Source organism: Lynx rufus, unplaced genomic scaffold (genome assembly GCF_022079265.1).
Source record: "Lynx rufus isolate CCGP_SWC_20201006 ecotype Redwood Valley unplaced genomic scaffold, mLynRuf1.p SCAF_7, whole genome shotgun sequence".
NCBI lineage: Eukaryota > Metazoa > Chordata > Mammalia > Carnivora > Felidae > Lynx > Lynx rufus.
The window spans coordinates 45,477,797-45,498,421 of record NW_025814889.1 but is presented as its reverse complement, the minus strand read 5'-3'; the positions used below and the strand labels follow the sequence as shown (position 1 = coordinate 45,498,421).

General features: G+C 39.3%; 1 protein-coding gene and 1 pseudogene across 1 annotated transcript; both read left to right on the top strand.

The window, feature by feature from the left end:
* The first annotated feature begins 17,164 nt into the window (after positions 1 to 17,164).
* LOC124501443 (taste receptor type 2 member 8-like) lies at positions 17,165 to 18,094 on the top strand. Its single transcript, XM_047065627.1, has one exon. It carries the CDS (start codon positions 17,165 to 17,167, stop codon positions 18,092 to 18,094), a length of 930 nt encoding a protein of 309 aa, XP_046921583.1.
* An 850-nt stretch (positions 18,095 to 18,944) lies between these two features.
* On the top strand, positions 18,945 to 19,040 carry LOC124502768 (uncharacterized; annotated as a pseudogene).
* The last annotated feature ends 1,585 nt before the right edge of the window (positions 19,041 to 20,625 follow it).

Below are 20,625 nucleotides of genomic sequence, written 5' to 3'. Positions count from 1 at the left end.
GGTGGCTCAGTGGTTGAGCGTCTGATTCTTTGTTTCTGCTCAGGTCATGATCTCAGGGTCGTAGGATCAAGCCCCTTGTCGGGTTTTGTGTTGACGGCATGGAACCTGCTTGGGATTCTCTTTCACTCCCTCTTTCTCTCTCCCGCTGCTCCTCGCTCCCATTCCCGCACTCTCTCTCTAAAATAAAATAAAAAATAAAAAATAAAAAACATTTAAAGGTATAAGTCAAGTATATCATCATCAGTATAATGAAAAATGAAGCCTGGAAAAGTGACCTGGATATTGCAGGCCTAAAATAAAGAGATTTTTATTTTTTTTTAATTTTTTTTTCAACGTTTATTTATTTTTTTGGGACAGGGAGAGACAGAGCGTGAACGGGGGAGGGGCAGAGAGAGAGGGAGACACAGAATCGGAAACAGGTTCCAGGCTCCGAGCCATCAGCCCAGAGCCTGACGCGGGGCTCGAACTCACGGACCGCGAGATCGTGACCTGGCTGAAGTCGGACGCTTAACCGACTGCGCCACCCAGGCGCCCCTAAAGAGATTTTTAAAGGGATGTGTAAAAATTAAGTATCTGGAGAATAGTCTATGAGGGCCTCATCTGGAAAGGACACATATAATCTCTTTAGGACAGTGGTTCTCAAAACAGGATGATTTTGCCCCCTAGGAGACATTACAAAATTGGGAACATGCTATTGGCATTTAGTATAAGGTCGCCAGATAATAGCAAATAAAAATACAGGAGGCTCAATTAAATACTAATCAGATTTTTTTTTAAATCTTTTTTTCTGTTAGTTATTTCTTGGGACAGGTCTTTATGAGTACAAGTACACATGCTATGCGGGACCAATTTTGGACCTAGGAAGACACGATAATGAGATAGACAATGCCAATTATTGGTTGCTTATCTGAAATCCAAACGTAACTGAGCATCTGGTATTTTATCTGGTAGCTGTAAGAGGCCAGAGACGTTGGTATATATTCTAGCATGAACATTATGCCCCCCAGCGAAGAATTATCTAGCAGAAAATGTCAATAATGCCGAGGCTGAGAAGCCCTGTTTTTAGAAAGATATACGAGTGAAAAGCACAGACTCGGTAAGAGTGGTTACAGTTGAAAAAATAAAATGAGTACTCAATACAATGCTGTGCATATACTGTAGCCTGACTTCCTCATCTCTGCATTGCCTAACTTACCATCATAGGGCCCTCTAGCTTCTTCACACGCAGCCCCACTCACACTGGCTCCCAACCAGGCCTTGCTTGGAGATAAGAAGGATTTGGGCTGTTCTTTACTAATTGCTGATCCCTGAACCCCTGCGATGGCCTCCAGTTAAAAGATCTGCTGGTGACAGGTGGACAACATAGAGTTTCTCTCTTTGAGGTAAGGAATAGAAATCCCCAAAGCCGTGTCCCTGTTAATAGGGTGCTCTTCATTTCTTAGCCCCCATGATTTTGTAAGCATCTTGTCCTTGGCAGTCTTTTCCTGGGAACTGAACTCTCGTTTGAAATCTCAGGGACATATGGTTATCTCTCGGAAGCTCTCAGTCTGAATTTCCAAATATTGTCTTTCACTCATTAATGTTCTACTTTTCTTCCTTTCTTTTTCCTATCGTGGTGAACGTGAATTTAAGCCGTGAAATGACATAACCTTTAAAAAACAAGAATACTCACTTTCCTTCCAGTCCTTAACACTTGCGTCGGTGATCTCAGACTGCGGGTGTTACCCCATTACAGACCTTCTCCTGCCGGCCCTCTTACCTCTTTGAATTCACCTCTCAATCCAAAACTAGAACATCTCTTCATGTGAGAGAAAGAGACACTGTTTTAAAAGCTACTCTGGATAGATTTCGGGTCCTCCAGCAAGAGATGCTACATCCGTGCTTATCTGTCTTCTTTTAACCGCCAGTAAGTTTGGGCGTAGGGTGAGATATTTGATTTACATGAGTCTGCTTTGACATTTCAATCCTGTATAGTAACATAGATGGGTAGCAGCAGCCAGATTGCCTTTAAGACCCACAGAGTCTTTCCGACAAAAAGAGACAGAGAGAGAGAAATGAAAAAATATAATAAGAATTTGATGCTGGGACGAAAACCTCTATGTCTGTACTATAAAGTAGCTAAAGATTAAGTTTGGGAGGAAATAGATGTAGACTTGGGGTCTTGGATAATTGTGTGGACAGATGATGCCAAGAAGAAGGAAAGCTAGCTGACAACACAATTCCCTACCTGTAATCAGCAACGTTACTGAAAACTAGACATTTAAAGGAGGAAACCAGAATACTGGAAGAGAAAGAACTTACCCCAGTTACCTGAAGTTTTCCCATGCTTTCTTGATTACCTGGTACCATTTTATGTTCACCTTCAAGGTAACTCACTCATGACCAGTAATTGTCCAAAGGATTACACAGGTAGTTCCTAGCAGTGATCAAGTGATCTTGGAATCCAGAGGAAAGACCTGTGATACTTTATGGAGAAACAGGTAGAATCTTGACAAATTCTTGATAGAAAGGATGCTCAAGATAATCTCTAACTCTAGATACTAAATGGAGACACTTGGTTAATAGCTGGTGCCCAGTGCCTCTAGCTGTTGCACGTTTTGTGAGCAGTCTCTTCGAAACTGAATAACTACTCACAACATATAAGGCAGAAGTTAAGCAGAATTATCCTAAACGGGGTAACTGTACCACTCCCTCTCCAAGTAACTAATTTAATACTCCTATGGAAGGAGTATTAGAAGCACTAAAAATATTATGGGTATAGGCAACCCCAGGTTGACTGTATGATGCTCAGAGGGTAGGTAATTTAGCGTCATTGTCACAGATCATGATAGACACCATGATTCAGTAGACTCCACGATGCTGAGCACCTTAGGTCAACGTGATCTTTGTAACATGTGTTGGGAGAAAATCTCCCTGGATGTATTGCACTTCTGCATGGCCTACGTCTTCTTTTCTGTGTAAAGAGTGTGCTTGATTAGCAAATGGCAAGACCTGGGCTAGAGGGAAGTAAGCAAGGTAGTGAGGGGGCAAAATTTAACAAGCTTCAGGGCCCTTTAAAGGTATACCTCCTTCAATGTTTTCTCTCTTGCCTCACTCTAGACCTGGCCCTGGCACGAAGGCTTGGAATTTTACAATGGTGTATCCCTCTTGGTCAGAGGGCAGATTTGTTTAAAGATAGAGTTTCTTTCTCTCCCCAGAGAAATTTGCTTATGCTCCAGTGTCAAGATAAGGTCTCTTTCTTTCCCCAGAAGAGAAGATAGATAAGTCACCCACAGCGATCAGCATTTATAAGATCAGAATTTCCTAATTTCAGCATTCCTCTGGCGTTGCATCTCACTGCATGCACATGTGACATTTGGCTGTCATCTTACCTCCCTGAGGGGATTGAAGCTTGGGGAACCAGTGCTCTCATGTTCCTCTGGGTGCTACTGTTTCTTCTCTTCTCTGAATGACAAATAGTCTAATGTCTTCTGTACTACAAGTGGTGGGCTACTTTACTAGCTTAAAATTATTTTGGCAATAAAGTTGGAGCACTGGCAAAGGCCTTCTAGAGACAAGGTCAAGGGCTCTGCAGACTGATTAATAGTATTTGAGGAAGTCCATAGGAATTGGTAGCTGGCATGTTGGCCAAACTGCATAGTCATTTATTCAACAAACAGTCCTCCATTTTGTGGCTTACTATTGAGTAGGATTGAGAAGTGGTTGAAAGCTGAGTGAGGTGGTAGGATTGAAGTGTGCCACTCAAATGCACTTTTTTTTTGCTCTCTGTGACAGATAGAAAGATTAAGGATTTCCCAAAGCTGGTACAGACCTTTGGGTAGACCTAAAACATTAGCTATTTATTCAGTTGAGCCATGAGCAGCCACTGCAGTGTTTGATTTTGAAAGTAAATGTGGGGGCGCCTGGGTGGCTCATTTGGATAAGCATCTGATTTCAGCTCAGGTCATGATCTCACGGTTCATGGGTTCAAGCCCCGCATTGGGTTCTGTGCTGAAGGCTCAGAGCCTGGAGCCTGCTTCGGATTCTGTGTCTCTCATTCTCTCTGCCCCTCCCCGACTCACACTCTGTTTCTCTTTCCTTCAAAAATAAATAAACATGAAAAAAAAATTTTTTTTAAAAAGAAAGAAACCATGAAGACCAGGGGAGTAGCAGAATACTTTTAAATTATTAAAACAACTATCAATCCAGGATGCTATATCCAGTGAAAACATCCTTCAGTACTGAAGAGGAAGAGGAAATCAATCAGTTCCTCAGATGAAAGAAAGCTAACAGAACTTGATGTCAACAGACTTACCATAAAAGAACAGATGGACTTACAGACATATACAAAACATTCCATCCAAAGGAAACAGAATACACATTCTTCTCAAATGTACATGGAATATTTTCCAGGATAGATCAAATGTGGGGCCACAAACAAGTCTCGATAAAATTAAGAAGATTGAAATCATGTCAAACGTCTTTTCTGACCACAGTGGTATAAACCTAGAAATCAACTGCAAGATGTGCCAATACTTTGGCATAAAAAATAAAGAAACAAAAGCTTGCCATTTGCAACAACCTTGAATACTCTGGGATGGTGGTGGACTCTAGACAAGTGGTGGACTCAGGGGAAGTGGTCAATTCATGGGCGGTGGTTGACTCAGGAGCATTGGTCAACTGAAGAACCGTGGTTGATGCTAAGGTAGTGGTCAACTCTGGAGCAGTGGTTGAGTCTAGAGAAGTGGTCGACTTTAGGGCCGTGGTTGACTCTTGAGAAGTGGTGCATACGGGAGCAGTGGTTGACTGCAGGACAGTGGTGGACTCTGGACATGTGGTCATCTCAGGGGGGGTTGGTCAGCTCTAGATCCATGATCAACTCTGAAGGGCAGTGGTCAGTTCTAAGGCAGTGGTCAACTATAGGGCATTTGTCAACTCTGGGAAGGTTGACTCATGGTCATTGGTTGTCTGTAAAGTGTTGGTGAACTCTGGGCTGGTGGACAGCCCTGGGTCTGTAGTTGGTCCTTGGGTAGTAGTTGGCCTTGTGGTGGTGGTGGGCCCTAGGGCAGTGGTCGATTCTGTGGTTGTGCTCAAGTTCTCACATGTTGATATTTGTTGAGTGATAATAATTTAGTTGTTGATTATGTGTAGATAAGCAAAAAAAAAAAAAAAAAGAACAGGTCAAATTACTTTCTTGCAATAATATCTTCACCATCTTTATATTGTTCCCATTCCAAGCTAAATCTTTTTTAGAGAGGTATATCTGAAACAAAAAGCACACATAGAATCGAATATGCTCTCACCACAAGTCTCTAATCTGCCAAGTGCAGAAAGTCTGGAAGATCTCACAACCAGGAGTATGCTCGGAGCCCCCTACACCACCTTTCTTTGAGGGTGTCAGGGAGAATTCAATACTGTGCCTTTATATGTGAACTGGTCAGACTGGAACAGAATAAAAATTCCAAGGACACTCCCTCTATAAGCCTTCCAGGTCCAAGAAAACTAAAAAGAAAAGCCGAAAGGGGGCAAGGAGCTAGGAAAATAGCTATTTCCAAGGTGCATAAACCAGAATGGAATCAACTCTGAAATGGGCTACTCCTTCGATTTTTTCACTTAATGGGTGAAGTCTAGAACCTGACTTTTCAGTCTCTCCCATAGAATGCACAATCCAGACATTTGGGGGCTTGCTCACCAAAGAACATTATAACCATGTAGACCTGATGAGCATATAACCAGGGTCTTTTTGAGTTACAGTGAAAGATACCCAGTCATTGTGGCTGCCTAGCCTAGGTGACCAGGTTATGGGCATGCTGCCAATGAGGCCAAAATCATTCGCTCTCTATTTTAGCTACTGTGCTTTATCATTCATTCATATGCAGTAAAGAACCTCAAACCTAGCATCTGATAAGTTGAGAGCCAACAGAAGGAGCACTGGGAGGAAGAGAATGGCGGTGGGGGGGGGGAGGGGGGAAGTAAGAAAAGAAGTAAGAAAAAAAATAAAATAAAATCCTGGACCATGCAATGAGATGCCCCTAGAGAGAATGCAAGAAGAAGAAACTGGGAGTGAAGAAGCAAGGAAACATTGAAAAGGTCCTTTGTGAAATTGTGTTGCATGGACTTCTTACCATAAGCACCATTTATCCACCTTTCAGAGGGGGCAGGGGAGAAAATCTAGTTTCACTAGATGGTTGAAGTGACTCCTCTCCTGGCACAAGGTTGCAGGTTTGTCATCTGGGCAAGAGCCAAACAATGCTTTACTGAACCCTCAACACGCTGTTTTGTGTCCGAGCACAGGACTGAATTTCAGACCAAGTATCATGGTGAGTCATGAAGCGTTAGTCCAGGAGACCCCTAACCACGGCTTCAGTTCCTCAAAAGCCCTTTGAGCCTGCTGGCTATTCTGAGTCAAAGGGAGCATCTTTCTGCAAACAGTATCCTAACCCCAGCAGGGTCCTGAAGGAGAATTGTAGGTAATAGTAATAAAATCAACAACTATTACTACTTCTATCTCCTATTACTACTATGAATATCCCAAAGCATAGGGTTTCACATGTGCTACTATCTTGTTTGGTTCTCACCACAATCCTGTGTGTGAGGCATTATTGTCCCCATTTTTTTTTCTGGTGAGGAAAGGAGAGGCTGAGAGACTAGGCGACTCCAGATTCACCTCAAGATATTCATGCTCTGAGGGGTCATTAACACAAAGTACTTCCTGGCAGAGCAGACCTGGTTCCTGCTAGCGACTTCCTCAGTCCTCTAGGGGGCAGTAGTAAGTCGCCATGGGCTCTTGGGTGAAGCGCTGACTGGAACCCTCACAGGAGATGCAAACTAGATAGAGGACGGAGAAGACTGTGGGGCTGGTTTGCATAAACCATCCTGGGTGCTCAATTACTAAAACCAAAAAGCTAATAGATAAAATGGAAGATTAAAAACAATTAATATTTTTAAAGGACAGGAAATGAAGAGCAGTGGAATCAAACCCAGAGGGAATGAATCTGAAAAGTAATAAATTGATATATTTAAAGACTAATATACTGACACATTTAATATAAATGGTCTAAACAAACCAAGAAAGAAAACAGAGATTGTCAGATTGATTAGAGGAAAAACAAGATCCAACTATGAGCAGTCTAAAAAACCTCACTTTAGGGCACCTTTTGGGATGAGCACTGGGTGTTGTATGGAAACCAATTTGACAATAAACTTCATATATTGGGGAAAAAATAAATACAAAAATAAAAAAATAAAAAACCTCACTTTAATATAAATAAGTTGACATACGTAAGTTGACAATAAAAACATGGAAAAGGTGGTACCATGAAAATGTCAATAAAGATAAACTGAAGAAGCTGTACGAATATCACATAACGCAGACTTCTGAATAAGAAAAAATACTAGGGATAGAATATTTAAAAAATGACAAAAAGTCAATTCCTGAGAAGACATAAAGGTCCTAAGTACGTACACATGTAGCTAGAGAATTACACAATACATGAAGTATGAATTGATAGCACTGAAAGGAGAAAAAAAGCAAACCCACAATCTACTTGGAAACTGCAACAGTCTTCATTCAGTAATCAACAGAGTAGGTACACAGAAAATTAGTAAGGACATTAAAGACTGAAACACCACTATTAACTTGGTTTAATGGGCATTAATAAAATATTCTCTCCAACAACAGCAGAATGCATGTTTCATTTGCACATGGAAACTTCACCATGGTAGACATATTCTGGCTCATAAAACAAGCCTTAAAAAGCAAATAAAATAATTAAAATTATACAAAGTATGTTATTTGACTGTAAGATTTAAATGAAAAAATAATAAGACAAAAAGAATCTGGATACCATAAATATTTAAAATAGAACAACATACTTCTAAATACATCAAAGATAAAGACTCAAGGGAAATTATGAACATTTTGAAGTAAAAAAAAAACATATCAAAATTAGAAGGTTGCAGTTAAACTAGTGCTTCGAGGGAAATTTATTGCAGAAAATTCTTATGTTAGAGAAGATGAAAGGTCTCATACCAATAGGCTAAGATTACAACTTAAAAAACAAGTAAATTAAAAGGGCAAATTAAGCCCAAAGAAAGTTGAGGTAGGAAATAATAATCATTTTTTAAAATTTCAGAAATCAATGAAATTGAAAACAGTAAAACAAAAGGAAAAAAACCAATAAAACAAAAAATTAGTTTTTTAGAAAATATCAATATAATTCATAAAATACTAGCTAGATTGATAAAGAAAAAAAAGGAGACACAAGTTATCAATATTAGGAATTAAAAAAGAAGATAACCTCAGACTACTGACATTAAACAGAGTAATACTACAAACAACTCTTGCCCATTATTTGACAACTTAAATGAAATGGGTCAATTCCTTGAGCTATATAAAATATGAAAACTCACTCAAGAAAAAATAGATAACCTGAAAAGACATTTATTAAAGAAGTTAAACTTATAATTTAAAATCTTTTAAAATAGAAAACTCCAAGCCCAGATGATTTCACTCGCAAATTCTGCCAAATATTTGAAAAAGGATAATAATAATTCTACACAATATCTTCCTGAAAATAGAATACAAGGAAGTATTTCCCAACTCACTTTATGAGGCCAACATTACCATTAAAAAAAAAAAAAACAGGGGCGCCTGGGTGGCTTGGTCGGTTAAGCGTCCGACTTCGTCTCAGGTCACAATCTCGCGGTCCGTGAGTTCGAGCCCCGCGTCGGGCTCTGTGCTGACAGTTCAGAGCCTGGAGCCTGTTTCAGATTCTGTGTCTCCCTCTCTCTCTGCCCCTCCCCTGTTCATGCTCTGTCTCTCTCTGTCTCAAAAATAAATAAACGTTTTGAAAAAAAAAAAAAAAACAGACATAGATATCACCAGAAAGAAATTATAGACAACAGTTACTTATGGACATAGATGCAAAAATCCTCAACAAAAAGTAAATCAAATACATCAACATATAAAAAGGATAATATATCAATACATAGTAGAGTTTATCAAAAGATGTAAAGTTAGTTTAATATTAGAAAAGTCAGGGGCGCCTGGGTGGCGCAGTCGGTTAAGCGTCCGACTTCAGCCAGGTCACGATCTCGCGGTCCGGGAGTTCGAGCCCCGCGTCAGGCTCTGGGCGGATGGCTCGGAGCCTGGAGCCTGTTTCGGATTCTGTGTCTCCCTCTCTCTCTGTCCCTCCCCCGTTCATGCTCTGTCTCTCTCTGTCCCAAAAATAAATAAAAACGTTGAAAAAAAAATTAATAAAAAAAGAAAAGTCAATGTATGTCATCATACAAAAGATTAAAGAAGAAAAATCACATGGTTATCTCAATAGGGCAAAAAAATCATTTGATAAAACCCAAGTTCTACTGATAAAAACCTCCCAGTAAACTAGGACGAGATGGACATTTCTAAACTTGATACAGAGCACCAAAGAAAAAGCCAGAGCTAAATGCATATTTAATAGAGGAGAACTGACCACATTGTCCTAATATCCAAACAAAGCAAGAAAATTCACTGTCAATACTTCTAATTAACACTATACTGAAGGTTGTAACCAATGCAATAAGGCAAGAAAAAAAGAAGGAATCCATATTCTACAAGAGGAAATAAAACTGTCTTTACTTACAGATGACATCTAAGTAGAAAATTCCATGGAATCTGCAAAACAAAAAAACAAAAAAGACCTCAAAAAAAAAAAAAACTACTAAAACTAATAAGTGAGTGTGACAAGGTTGTAGGATAAAGGATCAACATGTAAAAATAATTATATTTCTATATACCAGCAACAACAATCAGAAAGTGAAATTGAAAAAAAACAACTATCATTTGCAATATCATAAAAATATGAAATACTTAGACAAACATAATAAAAAGTTAAAAATATGTACACTGAAAATTACAATACACTCAAGTAAGTTAAAAGCTATATATTATTTATCATTGGAAAACACAGTATTTAAAAAAATTTTTTTTTTTACATTTTATTTATTTTTGATAGAGACAGAGCACAAATGGGGGAGGGGCAAAGAGAGACAGAGACACAGAATCCAAAGCAGGCTCCAGGCTCCGAGCTGTCAGCACAGAGCCTGACATGGGGCTTGAACTCACAAACCATGAGATCATGACCTGAGCCGAAGTCGGATGCTTAACTGAGCCACCAGGTGCCCCCACAGTATTTTTTCAGATGTCATTTTTGCTTAAATTGATTCAGTGCAATCCCGATAAAATTCCAGCAGACTTTTCTTGTAGAAATTAACATGCTAGTTCTAAAAAATATATGGGAATGCAAAGAAACAGAATAACAAACACAAACCAACAAACAAAAGAAAAGGTAAAACAAATCTGGAAGACTTACTCTACCTGATGTCAAGACTTACAAATCTACACAGATTGAGACAATGTGGTATTGGTGTAAAAATACACAAACAGAATAGAACAGAATAGACAGCTAAGAAAGAGACTTACATGTATTACCAATTCATTTTCAACAAACATGAAAAGACAATTCAGTGAAGAAAGATTTTCTTTTCAACTAACGTATAAGAACAATTAAATATCCATATGCAAAAGATAAAAAAACAAATGACTACACCTTGCAACATGTACAAAAGTGTACTCTAACTGGATTATAGAACCTGGATTATAGAAACCCTGTTTCAGGCTCTGTGCTGACAGTGCAGAGCCTGCTTGGGATTCCCTCTCTCCTTCTTTCTCTGCCCCTCCCCTGTTCACACACTCTTTCAAAATAAATAAACTTAAAAAAATTAAAAATTAAAAAATAAATGACTGGATTATATAAAACCTAAAATCGTAAAACTTCTAGAAAATATAAGAGAAAATCTTTATGACCTTGGATTAAGCAACCATTTTCTAGATAAATCAAATAAGTGATAATTGAACTTATTTTTAGAAGACGTTGTTAAGGACATCAAAGAGATACTTGTACCCCTTTGTTTATTGCAGCATTATTCACAATAGCTAAGATATGGAAACCTAAGTGTTTACCAACAGATGAATGGATAAAGACATGGTATATACAAATGATGGACTATTATTTAGCTATGAAAAAGAAGGCTGTCTTGTCATTTGCAACTGCATGGATGGACCTTGGAGGTATTATGCTAAGTGAAATAAGCCAGAAAGCAAAGGACAAATACTGCATGAACTTCGAGCTGTAAGATTAATAAGTTCTGGGGATCTAACGTAAAACATGGTGACTATAGTTGATAACACTGTATTGTATCATTGAAATGTGCTGAGCGAGTGGAACTTAAATATTTTCATGAAAAAGCCTCAAAAAATAGAAGTATGTGAGACGATGGATATGTTAATTAATTAGATGGGAGAAATTCTCTCACAATATATATGTATATAAAATCACCATGATGTACAACTGAAATATCTTACAATATTATTTGTCAATTATACTTGAATTGACAAATAAAGTTGAAATTTAAAAATTAAAAAAATAGGGGCACCTGGATGGTTCAGCTGGTTGAGCATCCAACTCCTGATCTTGACCAAGCTCATAATCTCAAGGTTCATGGGTTCAAGCCCTGCTTCAGGCTCTGTGCTGGCAGAGCAGAGCCTGCTTGGGATTCCCTCTCTCCTTCTTTCTCTGCCCCTCCCCTGTTCACACACTCTTTCAAAATAAATAAACTTAAAAAAAATTAAAAATTAAAAAATAAATGACGTTGTTAAGAGAATAAAGAGGCAAGCCAAAAATAGGAATCTATATTCACAATTCACTGTTACCTAAAATATGTAAAGAATTTTTAAAAAACATTTTTTGTGTGTTTATTTATTTTGACAGAGTGTGCGCATGCTAGAGAAAGCAGGGGAGGGGGAAGGGCAGAGATAGAGAAAGAGAATCTCAAGCAGGCCCTATGCTAACATTGAGGAGCCCAACTCAGGGCTTGAACTCACTAACTGCGAGATCATGACCTGAGCCGAGATCAAGAGTTGGAGGCTTGGGGCACCTGGGTGGCTCAGTCGGTTTAGCGTCCAACTCTTGATTTCGGCTCAGGTCATGATCTCATGGTTCTTGGGATTGAGCTCGGAGTTGGGCTCCGCGCTGACAGTGCAGAACCTGCTTGGGATTTTCTCTCAAAACAAATAAATAAATAAAACTTACCAAAAAAAAAAAAAAAAAAAAAAAGAGTTGGAGGCTTAACTGACTGAGCCACCCAGGCATGTCTATAAAGAATTCTTAAAACTCTCTAATAAGAAGGGCACCTGGGTGGCTCAGTAGGTTAAGTCTCCAACTCTTGATTTGTAATCAGGTCGTGATCTCATGATTTGATTCCCATATGACCATTAAGATCATCTCTATTAGAGGAATGTATTAGGAAAACAAAACAAAGAAATGAACATGTCTGAGAACAATAAGGCACAATGAATAAAGATGGTTGTTTATTTTCAGCTAGCCTCTCCCTACGTCACTATTGAGCACTGGATGTGTAGGGTGGAGAGTGGACAAGAACAGGTTATCTGTCGTTTTACTTTATAAATCTCTATATCAAAAGGTGCCAAGTCCAGACCAGAGATGTTAGAATTTGAGCTGTAGGTATTTGAGCTTTGGTCTTTGGGTTATCTTTCTTGGGGAGAGGAGTTAAATGTGCTCTACACCAATGAGGAGGGAGTGAGATTGTATTTTATGACCACAAGTGTGAACCGTGGAAGAGACATTGAACATCTCTGAGCTATCTCAGATTTCCCAGGCCCTTGCAATTAGTATGGGGTTTGCGATTTGTTCAGGCCAATGGGCTTGAAGCAAACTTATATGTCACTTTGGGACTGATTTATTTAAGAGGTTGAGCATGAACTTCCTTGTCCCTCTCTTTCCCAGGAAAGTAATTTGAAGGCCACATGTTGGGTGTTACATTCCAGTAGCCTGCATTTCTGGGAGATTACATGGAGGAGAACTTCCCCTACTCCACCCTGCAATTTTAAACTAAATTGGTTATGGAATGTGAACCCAGAAATGAAACTTGTACGAAACTGACATTTTGGATGTTACAGCATAGCCTATCCTATCATGCTTCATATGAGCAGTAAAAAGCTCCTTCATAATAGAGTCAGCAAAAGAGAAATTAATATGGCTTTTGATATTTTTATTTATAACCCAGAAATAAAGAATTTTTATTTATAGATCAGAATTAAACATAACTAAGCAAATAGGATCACTCCAATGTAGAAGAAAGTTATGAAAAATATACACAGATATTATGCTCATGGTTTATAAGGAAAACATATTATATATCTTTTTTCTTTTTTTTAATGTTTATTTATTTTTGAGAGAGAGAGAGAGAGAGAGAGGGAGAGAGAGAGAATCCGAAGCAGTCTCTGCACTCAGCACAGAGTCCAACGCTGGGTTCAATCTCATGAGCTGTGAGATCATGACTGCAGCAGAAATCAGGAGTTGGACACTCAACCGACTGAGCCCCACCAGGTACCCCTATATCCTTTTTTAAAATCTTTTATTTAGTTTTGAGAGAGAGAGAGACAGAATGTGAGCAGGGGAGGAGCAAAGAGAGACACACACACAAAATCTGAAGCAGGCTGCAGGCTCTGAGCTGCTAGCACAGAGCCTGACATGGGGCTCGAACCCAAAAACCATGAGATCATGACCTGAGCCTAAGTTGGACATGCGAAACCAACTGAGCCACCCAGGCACTCCTGTATCTTTTTTTCTTAAACAGTTTCGTTGAAATATAATTCACATGCCATACAACTCACTCATTTAAGTGTACATTTGAAAGGTTTTAGTAGTCTCACAGATACGTGCAACGCTCACCAGTCAATTTTAGAACATTTTTTCACCTCACAAAGACCTGTACCCTTTAGCTATCATCTCCCTGCCTCTTCATCATCCCACACCCACCCCACCCCAGCTCTAAGCAACCACTAATCTATTCCCTGTAACTATAGATTTTCCTATTTTAAACTTAGTTCATATTAGAATCATATAATATGTGGTCTGTCGTGACTGTTTTCTTCCACTTAGCATAATGCTCTCAAGGTTCATCATGTATCAGTACTCTGCCCCTTCGTATGGCAGAACAATATTCCATTATATGGATAGAGCACATCTGGTTTATGCATTCATCCCCTGATGAACTTTTTGAGTTGTTTCCATCATTTGGCTACTACAAATAATGCTGCTATAAAAATTCATAACACAAGGGCGCCTGGGTGGCTCAGTCGGTTCAGCATCTGACTCTCGACTTCGGCTCAGGTCATGATCTCACAGTTCGTGGCTTCGAGCCCGCATCAAGCTCGGTGTTGACAGGACAGAGACTGTTTGGGATTCTCGTTGTGCCTCTCTGCCTGACCCTCCCCTGCTCATGCTTTGTCTTTCTCTGTCAAAAATAAATAGACATGAAAAAAAATTTTTTTTTTTTTAATTCATACACAAGTGTTTGTGTGAACATGTGTTTTATTTCTCTTGGGTTTATACCTAGGTATGGAATTCCTGGGTCATGGTAACTCTGTGTTTAATCTCTTGAGGAACAGCTAGACTGTCTTCCAAAGCAGCAGGACTATTTTATACTCTCAATATATGAGGTTCTCATCTCTCCACATTCTGGCCAACACTCGCTATTACTTGACTTTTGAATTCTGGTCATTATGGTTTGAATTTGTATTTCCCTGATGACAAGTAACGTATAGTATTTACTCATGTGCTATTGATCATTTGTATGTCTTCCTTGTAGAAATGTCTGTTCAAATCCTTTGCCTATCTTTTAAGCATTGTAATTTTGTCTAACAAAAGTTACGTTATTTGTGTTGGGGGAAAGAGACAGATGGGCAGCTGGAAAAATAAAAGACTTTTTCTATCTATATGCTAAGTCATTTTGTTCTGGATACATATTGCCCTTTAAAATATCCAAAATTCTTGGGGCACCTGCGTGGCTCAGTCGGTTAAGCATCGGGCTCCAGCTCAGGTCATGATCCCGCGGTTCATGGGTTCAGACACTGCACCGGGCTCTGTGCTGACAGCTCGGAGCCTGGAGCCTGCTTCGGATTCTGGGTCTCCCTCTCTCTCTGCCCCTCTCCCACTCACACTCTGTCTCTCTCTCCCAAAATAAATAAACATGAAAAAAATAAAATAAAATATAAATAAATAAATAATAAAATATCCAAAATTTAGTGGTACAAAACAACAACTATCTTATTATGCTCCCAGATGCTGTGAGTCAGGAATTTAGACAGGACACAGCAGGACAGCCTATCTCTGCTCCAAAATGTCTGGGGCTTCAACCTCAGAAGACTCCAGCAGCTGAATGTGACTCAAATGGAAGAGGCCGGAATCGCCAAGCAGATTCTTCACTCACAGATCTGTCACTGCAGTGGGGTGATTAAAAATCCGGGCTCAGTTTGAGTGTTTAACCAGATTACCTACATGTATCCTGTTCGTGTGGGTTGGGTTTCCTCCCTGCAGACTCGTCTCAGATTTGTCAAACTTCTGACAGACCCCTCAGGACTCTCAGAGAAAATGTTCTAGTGATTAAAGCGAAAACTGCATGGCTTTTTTTTCTAGGACAGCCTGAGAGCTCCTATAATGTCATTTCCACTATAATATATTGGGCGAGGCAGTCACAAGCCCACTCAGGTTCAAGGAGAGGGATGGCAGACCCCAGATCTCAGTCAAAGGAGAGAGTTAAAGCACTTGCAGTCACATTTCACAGCTGCCCTAGACTCCGAGAAATCCTGGTGTAACTTTGGACAGCAGATTTTCTGTATTTACGTAAACTTTGAGTAATCTATACATAATATGTATTGGTGAGGTGAGTAGGTGAAGGTAAACTTTGTAAATTAAGATACTTGCTGCCTGTGGTGGTTAGGAAAATGTGCCTCTAAAAAATCTGACTCAGGGGAACCTAACCGGCTACGTAAGGGCAAATACAAATGAAAACAAGTGGCTTAATTCTCCCTATTAGAAATAAGCACCCCTATCTCCCAGTTTCAATGAGAGGACCAGAGCCCGACTTCAGCTAGTGCCTGACTCCACGTTGCAAAACTGCCTCCTGTCATAAATATATGAATTTATTTTTCCTTTGATTAAAGCCAATTAACTAACACAGATGGTCAACCCAATACCAAGTAAATTTAGGACAAACCACCTGTATTAAATAGTGCTGCCCAGGTTTCCTACTGCTGGACTAGTTATTGTTTACCTTGAGAACATGTATGTAATGGATTTTATCTGTTTGCACTATATAAAAGGGTGAGATTTCTTTCTGTTTTTGTAAATTTCCTGTGCGATGATGCATCAGATTCTGGTTTAATGCTTTGTGCGATAATGAAACTCTTTTCTTTCTCTACTTCCTTGGCAGAGAGGTTTTCTGCGTTAGCAGGAGATTTTGCTTTTAATTTTATTTCCCCAACAGCTGGCAGGCTCGTGTCCCTGTGCTCTGCAACCCATCACCCCAACCCTTTCTATGAGCGGCTCGCCGCCCACGATTGATCTGGGCAGAGATTCGATGGCAGGACCACTCCTGGGAGACTCAGGCCACCTCTGATGGGCGCCATGGACTTGCAAATTCCCACCGATTTTCTTGAACCTCTCTTAGGATAGCTCCACTACCCAAGGTCTACCTCCTTTCCTTCCTTCTCCTTCCACAGAACTCAGACTTGCGTATAGTAGAACAACTCCCCCAACCTTCTCCTGCTCACTCCTTCGTTTCCCACTGGGGCATTTCCCCTGGTAATTTGCTTGCCTCTCAGAGCACCCAGACCGAGTCACCATATTTTTTAGATTGGGTTTTCAGGTTTCTCACTCATACCTGAGGTGAGTGAATCAAAAACGTCTGAATCTTAAAAGAAGAAAAGATGTTGTAAAAAATATGTAAAAATCAAGCTCTGGTTTGTGTTTTAACAAACCAGGATTCAAATCTTAATGAATAGCTTTGCATACAAATTACAAGCAGTGCGACAGCAGCAGGTAATATGCTATTTGCCTTGAAAAATCACTAGCTCGGATCTTGAGAGGAATAAAGGTAGTTTTCCAAAAGATAACTAAGACTTTGGGAGCATCCTGGAGGCAATCTTCTCTTTGCCAGTGGATATCAAAGTACAGGAAAAAGAAACTTATTGAACATTAAAGCTTTGGATCCATAAATCCATAACACTTAATTCACAAATCAGAGGAGTATTGAAGAGAGAGCTTGACCATCAGCGGGCATGGCAAGCATATTGAAGAACGTATTTATGATACTGTTTGCTGGAGAATTCATAATGGGGATTTTGGGAAATGGATTCATTATATTGGTTAACTGTATTGACTGGATCAGGAACTGGAAATTCTTCGTAATTGACTTTATTATTACCTGCCTAGCTATTTCCAGAATAGTTCTGTTGTGCATAATAATTTTAGGCATAGGTTTAGATGTACCTTGTGAAGAAATATGGAACAAGAATAATCAACTAATAAGGTTTGAAATCCTCTGGACAGGATCCAATTATTTCTGCACAACCTGTACCACCTGCCTCAGTGTCTTCTATTTCTTCAAGATAGCCAACTTTTCCAACCCTATTTTCCTCTGGATAAAATGGAGAATTCACAAAGTGCTTCTCATGATTGTACTGGCCGCAGTCTTCTCTTTCTGCTTGTCTCTTCCCTTTAAGGATACAGTGTTTATGAGTCTGGTCAAAAACAAGGTAAACGCGGAAAGAAATTGGACAGTGAGTTTCACAATGAGAACATATGAGTTATTTTTGTCTCATATGCTCCTGAACATAATGTTCATCATCCCCTTTGCAGTGTCTCTGGCTTCCTTTGTCCTTTTGATCCGTTCCTTATGGAGCCACACCAGGCAGATGAAGGGCAGAGGTGGGGATCCTATCACAAAAGTTCACGTGAGAGCCATGAAGTCTATGATTTCATTCCTACTCTTCTTCTTTATGTACTATTTGAGCACTATTATGATGAATTTGGCCTACGTCGTCCTAGATAGTTTGGTGGCAAAGATTTTTGCTAATACACTAGTATTTTTATATCCATCTGGCCATACATTTCTTCTGATTTTATGGACCAGCAAATTGAAACAGGCTTCTCTCTGTGTCCTGAAGAAGCTGAAGTACCTGCATCTAAGGAAACCCACACACCCATAAAACATGCCTGAAATGACTGCGATTTTGTCAAGAGTGAAGATAATGAATAGAACTCCATGGGCGTTTCTTTCCTTCCTCTCCACTTCCTTTATTCTGTTTTGCGACAGGGTCATTGCATCTTACTGAAAACGTCTGCCTCAAATAAGTTAAAAGAAAAAGATTTTGCTGTGTTTCCATCGGAATAGTGATGATGTAATTAATTGTAAAATTAAAATATATCACCAAGGCAATGGGAATTTGATGAGAGACGAGAAAAGACTTGGGAAGACAGAAATTTACTTGTGGCTAGATTACAACTGTACAAAATTAAGTGTAGCAAGTCTCAGAGACAGAAAACCCCCAGAATTCATGAAATGAATATTTGGACATTCTAAAACCTTATTACCTGTGGCTGATGGCTAACCATGACTTAAAGTGGTATTTGGGAAAGGATGAACATAGAACGAACTGGCATGATGAATTTTTGGTGATGCATCCACAGCATGTGCCTAGAAGTCCTGTTGGAGAGCCCATGAGAACCCTACTATTTCTTAAATATATGCCAAAGTTGGGGGCGCCTGAGTGTCTCAGTCGTTAAGCGTCTGACTTCAGCTCAGGTCACGATCTCATGGTCCATGGGGTTGAGTCCCACGTCAGGCTCTGTGCTGACAGCTCGGACCCCAAGCCTGCTTCAGATTCCATATCTCCCTCACTCTCTTCCCCGCTCCTGCTCATGCTCTATCTCTCTCTGTCTCTCAAAAGTAAATAAAATGTTAAAAAATTTTAAAAATACATGGCAAAGGTGGTTTCAAATAAATAAATGAATAAGAGAGAAAAACACAAGGCTTAGAAAATACAAGGTGTGTTCACTTGGGCAGCCCATTTACTAGAAATTGGAATGATACAGAGATTAGCACGGCCCCTACCCAAGGTTGACTCACACATTCACGAAGCACTCCGTATTTTTTTTAAACTTCTTTCATTTGTACTGTTCATTCAAATAAAATAGCTTGGTGCCTCTTACCCCCCAAAATACAAGGCTCAAAGTCTAGGGTACTATAGAGGTTATTTTGTGTGAAAAAAATATAGAAAACACAATGCAGAATAGTTTTATATTTTTCTTATTCCCCAGGTATAGTGCCAGTTTCAGTACCAATTATTACTCATTAATTCTGGGTTATCAGGAATCTCATGTTTTGACAGAGGTTGCTTGCTACCCCCAGCCCCCAGTAAATAAAAATTTATTTTATTTATTTCACCTTTCTCTCTCATAGATGTTCTAGTTTTTAAGCAACAGGATTTAAGTTTGCTGTTTGACTTTCCATTGGTGTATGAGAAAAAATGTATTTTTTTAAAAAATAAGTTGTTTTAAAGGCCTATAGAATATATCATAGAAAAATGAATAGGGTAGAACTGATTTTTTTTTTAAAATGGAGATGTAACTGACATGTAACTGACATGTGTAAGTCTGAGGTATACAAAGCGTTGGTTGGATACATTTATATATTGCAATATGATTACCACTGTGGCATTAGCTAACACCTCTATCATGCTACATAATTATCAGTTCTTTTTGGTGTGTTGAGAGCAATTCAGATCTACTCTCTTAGCAAATTTGAAGTTTATAAATTATGCTGTTGGCTATAATCACTATGTCGTACATTAGACTTCCAGAACTTATTTATCTACTAGCTGTAACTTTGTACTCCTAAACAACATCTCCCCAGTATCCTCAACCCCAGCCCCTCTTTTCACATGTTCATCTTTTTCAGATTTTTTGGCTTTTGGTTCCTTCCTTGGGCAGTTTAATTTAGGTATGGGATGCCTACATTTTAAGAGGGTAGAATATTTGAAAAGCTTTATCTAGGTGAGATATAAATGCACCTTATTTTCAAAAAGTTGGACTTCAGTAGCATGAAAGCAGAAAGCAAATTTATTCTTTCCCCCATGGCCCCTACAACCCTATCTTGCTGAGTTCTTCTTTTGCCAGGATAAAACCTTAGGCAGATCCTACAGCAGCTATAGTCACTCACGCATACATCGCGTCCAATCCAGACCAAAACCAAAGTTTAAATCTGTCATTTAATATCCAACTTTTCTCACTTACCTTTTTCAGATCCTATTCAAGCCTGAACACCTGATGTGGGAAAGGTTGTTTCATTGCTGATTCTTGTTCTTCTCCCCAGCATTCCTGATGCTTTTGGTTTCTTTATGATTGCAACAAAGTTAAACAGCCAGTGTCCCCCTCGGGTTCTCTTTTGGCTAAGGAAAGCTGTCAATCATACCAGATATTTTAATGCAGACTCATTTTTTTGTAGGCATCTATGTCAGGGGTCCCCAAGGCCACCCTTATGTTTAATGACTCAGAGAAATGCTCAGGGACCTCAGAAAAAGCTATTATAGTCACAGTTACACTTTATTACAGTGCTACGGCAAAACAAAAAACAAAAAAACAAAAGCATTGATAGATGAATAATTGCATATGCTATGTTGATTTACTCCAATACAGATATGATGTCTGAAACCGTAGCCAGAAACTGGTTGAGAGACTG